General features: G+C 37.7%; 1 protein-coding gene across 1 annotated transcript; it reads left to right on the top strand.

Moving 5' to 3' along the window:
• The first annotated feature begins 2,219 nt into the window (after positions 1–2,219).
• On the top strand, positions 2,220–11,695 carry mrpl41 (mitochondrial ribosomal protein L41). The gene is made up of 2 exons (XM_061896742.1): positions 2,220–2,360; positions 11,096–11,695. The coding sequence occupies exon 2, from the start codon at positions 11,096–11,098 to the stop codon at positions 11,501–11,503; it is 408 nt and encodes a 135-aa protein (XP_061752726.1). The 5' UTR covers positions 2,220–2,360; the 3' UTR covers positions 11,504–11,695.
• The last annotated feature ends 506 nt before the right edge of the window (positions 11,696–12,201 follow it).

Raw genomic sequence — 12,201 nt, 5'->3', positions numbered from 1 at the left:
GTGACATGAACTATAATAATATTATCAATATATTTTACTTTTTGTTTTTGTTGGATCCGCTTTGGACTGGACTCTCGCGACTGTGTTGGATCCATTGTGGATTGAACTCTCACAGTATCATGTTAGACCCGCTCGACATCCATTGCTTTCCTCCTCTCCAAGGTTCTCATAGTCATCATTGTCACCGACGTCCCACTGTGTGAGCCTACCGAGGATGTCGTAGTGGTTTGTGTTGTGGTTTGTGCAGCCCTTTGAGACACTAGTGATTTAGGGCTATATAAGTAAACATTGATTGATTGATTGATACTGTGACATGAACTATAATATTACTATCAATATATTTGTGTATGATGAACTATAATAATAATGTTATCAATACATTGATATGATAGTTATTGATTACATCATTGACTTTTGATCACATTATTGACTTATTGTTCATTACATTGCTGACTAACAATGATTATATTATTGAGTAATTATTGATTACATCACTAAATATTGACTACATTATTGAGTAATTATGTTTACATTATTGACATTATTACATTATCAGCGAATTGTCGATTACCTCATTGACTAATTATCAATTACATCATTGACTAATTATCCATTACATTATTGACTAATTATTGATTACATCCTTGACTAATCATCGACTACATTATTGATTATGATGGCATTATTGACTAACTATGATGACATTATTGACTAATTATCAATTAAGTCATTGACTAATTATCACATATATCATTGACTAATTGTCAATTACATTTTAGACTAAATATTGATCACATCATTGACTAATCATTGACTACATTATTGACCAATTATGATTACATTATTGAATAATTATTAATTAAGTCATTGACTAATTATCAACTATATTATTGACTAACTATTGATTACATCATTGACTAATCATCGACTACATTATTGACTAATTAGGATTACATTAGTGACTAATTATCAATTACATTTTAGACTAACTATTGATCAAATCATTGACTTATTATCAATTGTATTATTGAATAATTATGATTACATTATGACTAATTATTACATTTTTGACTAATCATCCATTAAGTCATTGACTAAATATCAATTATATAATTGAGTAATTGTCAACATTGTTGACTAATTATTGATTACATCATTGACTAATTATCGACTACATTATTGACTAATTAAGATTACATTATTGATATAACTATCCATTAAGTCATTGACTAATGTTTAATTACATTTTAGACTATAGGTCATTGACTAACTATTGATTATATTGTTGACTAATTACGATTACATTATTGATATGACTATCAATTAAGTCATTGACTAATGATCAATTACATTTTAGACTAATTATTGATTCCGTCATTGACTAACTATTGATTACATTGTTGACTCATTATTGATGAAATTTATGACTGATATTCATAGTTTGGTGCTAAAGTCCACCACCAACATATCTTTCACTCATTTATATCATTGACTAACTGTCAATGATATTATTGACTAATTATTGATCACATCATTGACTAATAATTGACTACATTATTGACTAATTGTGATTACATTATTGACTAATCATGATTACATTATTGATATAACTATCAATTAAGTCATTGACTAATGATCAATTACATTTTAGACTAATTATTGATTACGTCATTGACCAACTATTGATTACATTGTTGACTAATTATTGATGACATTTATGACTGATATTCATAGTTTGGTGCTAAAGTCCACCACCAACATATCTTTCACTCCCATTAAAGTACATTTTGAGCTCGTTTTTATCCAAGCAAATAATTGTGGAGCATGTGACTTTTATAAGCAGTGGAAATGTTGAATTCAAGTAAGAAGATATTTACAGTTACAAAATGCAACCATTTTTTAATTTGTATCAATTATGAATTCCAGATCCAAGTTAATAAAGTCGGCAGGAGAACATTTGAACAACTTCTCACTCACCACTTTCAGCCACACAGTGAAGACACATATGTGACAACAATCACTGTATCCGGTATTCTTCAAAATAAAACATTTTTGGACAGGCGGATTCTCCAGTAAAATAAACCAAACGTCACTACGTATAACTTTTACTCAATTGTAAAACACGCAAATCAACCATCATACATGAAACATTAGTTATTTTGTCCTCACAGAAATAACATTCGTTTTCGTAATTGCGTGATTTTGAAGGCATATTCGCTCCAAAATATAGTGCATTGACGTTACCCCAATCAGTGATTGTGATTGGTCGCCACTGTTCGCTGTCGTCCAATAGACAAACAGATTGTTGGACAGTCGGACATTTGCCTTCTCCGGAACGTGTGCAGATTCCGAGCTTCAAGGTGAGACTTTGTCGTAATTATTCCAAAATTCACATCAAATGTAAACATTCAGACTTTTATACGCCATCGTTGTTATGTCGTATTGTTAACAAGTCGGCTCGCTAACCGCATGGTTTGACTTGTACGCCTATTTTAGTGTAATAGTCGAACCAAGACGCAGCATTTTGTCAGTGACGTCAACATCTAAACTTGCACACTTGCAGGATTTATACGTTACATTATGTTTAAAAACAACGGTGACGATTATAATTTGTATCGTTAGTAATTCCAATAAAGTCTTTCTTTTGTGATTCGAATTATTTTGTGTAACTTGTCGCCGTCTTGTGACGTCACTGCCATTGCCCTCTTCCGGTAAGAAAATATTTTCCAAAGACAAAATATCCACAAAGGGTTTAGAAAAGTAGAAATAGGGGAAATCAGGACGATATATACGGTAGAACCTTTTTGGCTGAGAGAGCTAAGAATCCAAATATTTGATAATGTATTTACATAAGAGCCCATCCATCCATCCATTTTCTACCGCTTATTCCCTTTCGGGGTCGCGGGGGGCGCTGGCGCCTACCTCAGCTACAATCGGGCGGAAGGCGGGGTACACCCTGGACAAGTCGCCACCTCATTGCAGGGCCAACACAGATAGACAGACAACATTCACACTCACATTCACACACTAGGGCCAATTTAGTGTTGCCAATCAACCTATCCCCAGGTGCATGTCTTTGGAAGTGGGAGGAAGCCGGAGTACCCGGAGGGAACCCACGCATTCACGGGGAGAACATGTAAACTCCACACAGAAAGATCCCAGGCCTGGATTTGAACCCAGGACTGCAGGACCTTCGTATTGTGAGGCAGACGCACTAACCCATATAATATTTTTTTAACACTGAACACAACTAAATGCGTGCATTTTTAAGTAACACCAACATTTCTAGAGTATAATAGGTATCTTATTCTTTGTAATAACACTGTTATTCTTAAGCTAACTGGAGGGGGCGTGGCCTGCGGGCCTGCAGCGAAGTGGGGTGTTGCCAGGATCGGCCTCAAAATCAGCCCGTCTGGGCCTTGTTATCTAATCACCTGTCTCTCTGTTATGAGCAGCAGCCAGGAGGAGAGATGGGGTTGGGGCTGGAGCCAGAGCGCATGCGAGAACGAAAGAGGAAAAGACAATTGCCGGGAAAAAAACTGAGAGAAAAATAAAACAATATTGTAACCCTGAAACAGGCTCTCATGTCGGTGCTCATTGGTCTGAAAACCCCCCAGGAGGGCAAGTGCTACATTAACCAATAATAAATAAATAACTTCTTACCATTAACGCAACTTCTTGAACAGGTGTGGTAGAAAATGGATGGATGGATTAAAAGTGCATGAGAATGAAAGGGACGGCGTGGCGCAGTGGAAGAGTGGTTGTGCGCAACCCGAAGGTCCCTGGTTCAATCCCCACCTAGTAGCAACCCCGTCACGTCCGTTGTGTCCTGAGCAAGACACTTCACCCTTGCTCCTGATGGGGGCTGGTTAGCGCCTTGCATGGCAGCTCCCTCCATCAGTGTGTGAATGGGTAAATGTGGAAGTAGTGTCAAAGCGCTTTGAGTATCTTGAAGGTAGAAAAGCACTATACAAGTACAACCCATTTATTTATTTATTTATATTTTGAACTTTCTTTTTGATACTGTGATTACAAGTGGAATTATTAATTACTTGTCGTGCTACGCAATGTCAGATCAGATTTATCCCAGAGCCAGATGCAGTCATCAAAAGAGCCACATCTGGCTCTAGAGCCATAGGTTCCCTACCCCTGATATATACATTCTAGGTCAGGGGTCACCAACCTTTTTGAAACCAAGAGCTACTTCTTGGGTACTGATTAATGCGAAGGGCTACCAGTTCGATACACACTTAAAGGCCTACTGAAATTAGATTTTCTTATTCAAACGGGGATAGCAGGCCCATTCTATGTGTCATACTTGATTATTTCGCGATATTGCCATATTTTTGCTGAAAGGATTTAGTAGAGAACATCCACGATAAAGTTCGCAACTTTCGGTCTTGAGAGAAAAGCCCTGCATCCACCGGAAGTCGCAGACGATGACGTCACAAGTGTGGGGGCTCATCACATATTCACATTGTTTTTAATGGGAGCCTCCAACAAAAAGTGCTATTCGGACCGGGAAAACGACAATTTCCCCATTTATTTGAGCGAGGATGAAAGATTTGTGTTTGAGGATATTGATAGCGACGGACTAGAAGAAAAAAAAGAGTTAAAAAAAAAACGTGTTTGCATTGGGACGGATTCCGATGTTTTTAGACACATTTACTAGGATAATTCCGGGAAATCCCTTATTTTTCTATTGTGTTGCTAGTGTTTTAGTGAGTTTAATAGTACCTGATAGTCGGAGGTGTGTGTCTTGACGCAGCTAGTGTCTCAGGGAAGTCGACGGCAGCTGTATGGGCGGCACAAGCTCAGCTGATATCCTGTAAGAAGCGAATTTTAGCCACAATTTTCTCACCGAAACCTGCTGGTTGACATTCGGTTGGGATCCATGTTCGCTGTGATCCATAGTAAAGTTTCACCTCTGGGAATTTTAAACAAGGAATGTGTTTGTGTGGCTAAAGACTAAAGCTTCCCAACTCCATCTTTCTAGTTTGACTTCTCCAATATTAATTGAACAAATTGCAAAGGATTCAGCAACACAGATCTCCAAAATACTGCGTAATTATACGGTTAAAGCAGACAACTTTTAGCAGCGTGTGTGTGCAGCGTCTTGCGTACACGTCATCATTACGCAATGTTTTCAAGAAAAAACTCCCGGGAAATTTAAAATTGCAATTTAGTAAACTAAAAAGGCCATATTGGCATGTTTTGCAATGTTAATATTTCATCATTGATGTATAAACTATCAGACTGCGTGGTGGGTAGTAGTGGGCCTACTGAAACCCACTACTACCCACCACGAAGGTAGTAGGTGGGTAGTAGTGGATTTTTTTGACGGTGGAACTGTTGAAGTGGGTTGAAAAATGTGGAAGGAGTAGTCGCCAGAAGTAAGTGTGGAAATAGGGCTTTGAAAACCTGGATTTCTCAAAATCCTGGAATTTTTTTGAACTTGGAAAAAGGGTAGTTTAGATTTCCAGGATGGTGAAATATGTTGAAGGTGGAATGGTTTGAATAGGCTGAAAAATGTGGAAATGGATGTTTGAAAAAACGACCAATTTATGTTGAAATGGGAAAATAAAAAAACAAAAGGAAATGATGGGAAATCTGGGAATTCATTTTAGAAGTGTTGAAGTAGAGCTCACAGTTCCTAAACAGGCGGAATATTTTGAAGTTGGAATGGTTTGAATCAGATGAAGAATGTCCCATTGATTTTAATGGGAATTTCCCTAAATTTGGGGGTTTTGAGAAAGGTAGGAATTTTTTTGAAAATGCTAAAAAAAAAAAAAAACCTCTTGAATGAGTTGAGAAATGGTATTACGGAATTTCGGGAAAACCGGTAATTTTTCCAGTTCACAAAACAACATAGTTTTTCGTCCTAATTAAGAGGATTTTTTGGACGGTGGAACTGTTAAAGTGGATTGAAAAATGTGGAAGGAGTAGTCGCCAGAAAAAAGGGTGGAAATAGGGCTTTGAAAACCAGGAATTCTCAAAATCCTGGAATTTTTTTGAATTTGGAAAAAGGGTAGTTTGGATTTCCAGGATGGTGAAATGTGTTGAAGGTGGAATGGTTTGAAGAGGCTGAAAAATGTTGAAATGGAAGTTTGAAAAAACGACCAATTTATGTTGAAATGGGAAAATAAAAAAACAAAAGGAAATGATGGGAAATCTGGGAATTCCTTTTAGAAGTGTTGAAGTAGAGCTCACAGTTCCTAAACAGGCTGAATATTTTGAAGTTGGAATGGTTTGAATCAGATGAAAAATGTCGAACTTTGAAGAATGTCCCATTGATTTTAATGGGAATTTCCCAAAATTTGGGGTTTTTGAGAAAGGTAGGAATTTTTTTGAAAATGCTAAAAAAAAAAAAAAAAACCTCTTGAATGAGTTGAGAAATGGTATTACGGAATTTCGGGAATACCGGTAATTTTTCCAGTTCACAAAACAACGTAGTTTTTCGTCCTAATTAAGAGGATTTTTTGGACGGTGGAACTGTTAAAGTGGGTTGAAAAATGTGGAAGGAGTAGTCGCCAGAAAAAAGGGTGGAAATAGGGCTTTGAAAACCAGGAATTCTCAAAATCCTGGAATTTTTTTGAACTTGGAAAAAGGGTAGTTTGGATTTCCAGGATGGTGAAATGTGTTGAAGGTGGAATGGTTTGAATAGGCTGAAAAATGTGGAAATGGAAGTTTGAAAAAACGACCAATTTATGTTGAAATGGGAAAATAAGAAAACAAAAGGAAATGATGGGAAATCTGCGAATTCATTTTAGAAGTGTTGAAGTAGAGCACACAATACCTAAACAGGCTGAATATTTTGAAGTTGGAACGGTTTGAATCAGATGAAAAATGTCGAACTTTGAAGAATGTCCCATTGATTTTAATGGGAATTTCCCAAAATTTGGGGTTTTTGAGAAAGGTAGGAATTTTTTTGAAAATGCTAAAAAAAAAAAAAAAAAAAAAAACCTCTTGAATGAGTTGAGAAATGGTATTACGGAATTTCGGGAAAACCGGTAATTTTTCCAGTTCACAAAACAACATAGTTTTTCGTCCTAATTAAGAGGATTTTTTGGACGGTGGAACTGTTAAAGTGGATTGAAAAATGTGGAAGGAGTAGTCCCCAGAAAAAAGGGTGGAAATAGGGCTTTGAAAACCAGGAATTCTCAAAATCCTGGAATTTTTTTGAATTTGGAAAAAGGGTAGTTTGGATTTCCAGGATGGTGAAATGTGTTGAAGGTGGAATGGTTTGAATAGGCTGAAAAATGTGGAAATGGAAGTTTGAAAAAACGACCAATTTATTTTGAATTGGAAAAATGCAAAAACAAAAGGAAATTATGGGAAATCTGGGAATTCATTTTAGAAGTGTTGAAGTAGAGCTCACAGTTCCTAAACAGGCTGAATATTTTGAAGTTGGAACGGTTTGAATCAGATGAAAAATGTCGAACTTTGAAGAATGTCCCATTGATTTTAATGGGAATTTCCCAAAATTTGGGGTTTTTGAGAAAGGTAGGAATTTTTTTGAAAATGCTAAAAAAAAAAAAAAAACTCTTGAATGAGTTGAGAAATGGTATTACGGAATTTCGGGAATACCGGTAATTTTTCCAGTTCACAAAACAACATAGTTTTTCGTCCTAATTAAGAGGATTTTTTGGACGGTGGAACTGTTGAAGTGGATTGAAAAATGTGGAAGGAGTAGTCGCCAGAAAAAAGGGTGGAAATAGGGCTTTGAAAACCAGGAATTCTCAAAATCCTGGAATTTTTTGGAATTTGGAAAAAGGGTAGTTTGGATTTCCAGGATGGTGGAATGGGTTGAATAGGTTGAAAAATGTGGAAATGGTGTAAATATGAAAAAACGACCAATTTATTTTGAATTGGGAAAATGCAAAAACAAAAGGGAATTATGGTAAATCCGGGTATTTATTTTAGAAGTGTTGAAGTAGAGCACACAATTCTCAAATACCGTATTTCCTTGAATTGCCACCGGGGCGCTAATTAATTTAAAACCTCTTCTCACTCCGGCGCTTACCAAAGGCATGCGGTAAATTTAGGCATGCGCTTAAAAATTTGAGTGTGATGTAAGGATACCATCATGAAAAGCACATTTAATAAAAAAAACGTTATTATGGTTTTACCTTTACTTATTAATGAAGTCCATGCGGAGCTCCTTCTGATCAAAAGCATCGATCACTTGTTTATAGAAGTCTTCCTTATCTTTCTTCAGTTTTAAAAGTCTCTGTCTCGATGGAGATCTTCCTTTATTACCTCCTGCTTCGATTGAAAGTCCAGTTTAGAAAACTGTTTTATTTTAGACATGTAATTCTGCAAGTTAAAAGTGCAAGCGAGAGGAAAAAATAAACTCACGCTGCTCACTCTCGCTGCTTGTTGTCAATTCTTCTGCAGCCGAGTAGTCGCAAGAAGGATCACTAGCGCCCTCTACCACCAGGAGGCGGGAATCATTTGACTCATTTGACACACGCAGCTACGGTATAGTAATAAAATATAGCTGCTTACTGTTCTTTTTAGCATATTCAATAGCTTGGAACTTAAATCCTACTGAATATCTCTTAATCCTCTTCCCTTTATGCAATTTTAAATGATTGAAATCAGCCTCTTCCATTTTGAAACTTGACGTGACGTGTTGGACCCGGTGGAAATTTTAGACATGCGCTAATAAAAATAATATTTTACGAAACGAGTTTGACCCGGCGTTAGTCCTGAGCCGGCGGTAATGCTAAGCATGCGCTAATTATTTTGCGAAACGAGTTTGACCCGGCAGTAATTCTAGGCAGGCGCATACTATATACCCGGCGGCAAATCAAGGAAATACGGTAGGCTGAATATTTTGAAGTTGGAACGGTTTGAATCGGATGAAAAATGGGCAACTTTGAAGAATGTCCCATTAATTTCAATGTGAATTTCCCAAAATTTGGGAATTTGAGAAAGGCGAGATTTTTTTTGAAAATGCTAAATATAGTCTGAATGATTGGTGTTAAAAATGTTCAAATCGGTCGAGAAATGTTGAAGTAGTAACATGTTGAATTAAGAAATGGTATTACGGAATTTTGGTAAAACCGGGAATTCAAAAACCAACTTAGCTTTTTTGTCCTAATTAAAGGGGAACATTATCACAATTTCAAAAGGGTTAAAAACAATAAAAATCAGTTCCCAGTGGCTTGTTGTATTTTTTGAAGTTTTTTTAAAAATGTTACCGGTCTCGGAATATCCCTGAATAAAGCTTTAAAGTGCCTTATTTTAGCTCTCTGCGAAGACACGGGCCATTTCCCTGTGACGTCACACAGTGCTGCCAATGTAAACAAAAAATGGGAATACCACAGCAAGATATAGTGATATTAGCTCGGATTCAAACTCGGATTTCAGCGACTTAAGCGATTCAACAGATTACGCATGTATTGAAACAGATGGTTGGAGTATGAAAATATTGAAGAAGAAACTGAAGCTATTGAGCGAATAGCTATTGACGCTATTCATAGCCATAGCATGGCCGAATAGCTGCGTTAGCATTGCCGGTAAAATGTGCGGACCAAACTATCAGGACTTTCGCATCTTTTGACACTGGAGCAACTTAAATCCTTTGATTGGTAAGTGTTTTTTTCGCATTAAATGTGGGTGGAAGGAAACGTAATATAGTTGCAAATGCATCTGCAGGTTATCCATACATCTCTGTTCCATGTCCGCTTTAGCACCGCCGGTAAATAGCATGTTAGCATCGATTAGCGTAGCATGTTAGCATCGATTAGCTGGCAGTCAACATCAACAAAACTCACCTTTGTGATTTCGTTGACTATCGTTGCAAATGCATTTGCAGGTTATCCATACATCTCTGTGCTTTGTCTGCTTTGGCATCGCCGGTCAAATGTGGAGACACTCTGACACATTCAATGGGGGTCTGGCGGCAGACACTTTCGCATCTTCGGGCCAGTGGTGCAACTTGAATCCCTCCCTGTTAGTGTTGTTACACCCTCCGACAACACACCGACGAGGCATGATGTCTCCAAGGTTCCAAAAAAGAGTCCAAAAAACGGAAAATAACAGAGCTGAGACCCGGTGTTTGTAATGTGTTGAAAATGAAAATGGTGGGTGTGTTACCTCGGCGACGTCACATTCTGACGTCATCGCCTCCAGCGCGATAAACAGAAAGGCGTTTAATTCGCCAAAATTCACCCATTTAGAGTTCGGAAATCGGTTAAAAAAATAAATGGTCTTTTTTCTGGACCATCAAGGTATATATTGACGCTTACATAGGTCTGGTGATGATGTTCCCCTTTAAGAGGAATGTTTTGACGGTGGAAAGGTTGAAGTGGGTTGAAAAATGTGGAAGGAGTCGTCGCCAGAAAAAAAGGTCGAAATAGGGCTTTGAAAACCAGGAATTCTCAAAATCCTGACATTTTTTTGACCTGGGAAAAAAGGGTAGTTTGGATTTCCAGGATGGTGGAATGATTCGAATAGGTTGAAAAATGTGGAAGTTTGAAAAATGGCCAATTCATTTTGAATGGGAAAATGTCCTGGAAAACCGGGAATTCAGGGAAATATGGGATTTTTTGGGGGGACTTTGTGAAGAGAAAGCCCGCCATTCCCAAATAAGATGAACAGTTTGAAGTTGAAATGGTTTGAATGGGATGAAAAAATGTGGAATGTAGAGCGCGCCAAAATCAGGAGAAGAAGAAGTAGAGGAATAACAATAAATAGATTAATTTTGGTGTAGAAAAGCATGTTTGTGAATGTTGGCGTGGGCCCATAATAACATATATATATATATATATATATATATATATATATATATATATATATATATATATATATCCATCCATCCATCCATTTCCTACCGCTTATTCCCTTTTGGGGTCGCGGGGGGCGCTGGCGCCTATCTCAGCTACAATCAGGCGGAAGGCAGGGTACACCCTGGACAAGTCGCCACCTCATCGCAGGGCCAACACAGATAGACAGACAACATTCACACTCACATTCACACACTAGGGCCAATTTAGTGTTGCCAATTAACCTATCCCCAGGTGCATGTCTTTGATATATATATATAAAATCAATCACCTTTTCTGATGAGGTTGTTGGGTGTTTGCAGATGGGCGTCTTGTCCACCCTGCTCAGGGGTTTTATCCGAGGCGCGGACAGGATGTCGGAGTTCACCAGCAAGCGAGGGTCCAGGACTCACAACAAAGGCCGAGGATCGAGACCGTCTGGCGTGAATCTTCCCAGCAGGAAGTTTGTGTCCATCAGAGCCATGATTCCAGAGCTGGTGGTTCCTCAGCTGGAGGGCTTCCCGCTCAAGGCCTACGTCTCGTATCGCTGTCCGCCAGTAAGCGAGTTGCCGCTGACCCCAGAAAGTCTTTTTGCCGATGTGGTGGCTCCTCAGATCCAGCGGGACTGGAATGAAGGAACCTTCGACAAAGAAAAGCTGGAAAAATACGGATTTGAAGCCACGCAAGAAGGGAAGCTGTTCAAACTGTACCCCAAGAACTACGTGCGTTAAATCAGCTGTACCCCAAGAACTATGTGTGTTCAATAAACTGTACCCCAAGAACTACGTGCGTTAAATCAGCTGTACCCCAAGAACTATGTGTGTTCAATAAACTGTACCCCAATAAATACATGTTAAATCAACTGTACCCCAAGAACATGTTTTAAATCAACTGAACCCCAATAAATACATGTGTTGAATCAACGGAACCCCAATTAATACATGTTAAATCAACTATACCCCAAGAACTTCATGTTAAATAAACTTACCCCAATAAGTGCATGTTAAATAAACTAAACCCCAATAACTACATGTGTTAAATCAAATGTACCCCAAGAACTACATGTGTTAAATCAACTGTACCCCAATAACTACGTGTGTTAAATCAACTACACCAAGAACTACATGTGTTAAATCAACTTTACTCCAATAAATACATGTTATCAAATGTACCCCAAGATCTACATGTGTTAAATCAACTGTACCCCAAGAACTACATGTTAAATCAACTGTACTCCAATAAATACATGAGTTAAATTAACTGTACCCCAAGAAATACATGTGTTAAATTAACTGTACCCCAAGAAATACATGTTAAATCAACTGTACTCCAATAAATACATGAGTTAAATTAACTGTACCCCAAGAAATACATGAGATAAATCAACTGTACCCCAAGAAATACATGTGTTAACTCAACTGTACCCCAA

The sequence above is a fragment of the Nerophis ophidion genome, linkage group LG01 (assembly GCF_033978795.1).
Source record: "Nerophis ophidion isolate RoL-2023_Sa linkage group LG01, RoL_Noph_v1.0, whole genome shotgun sequence".
Lineage (NCBI taxonomy): Eukaryota > Metazoa > Chordata > Actinopteri > Syngnathiformes > Syngnathidae > Nerophis > Nerophis ophidion.
This window is presented reverse-complemented; position numbering and strand designations above follow the sequence as displayed.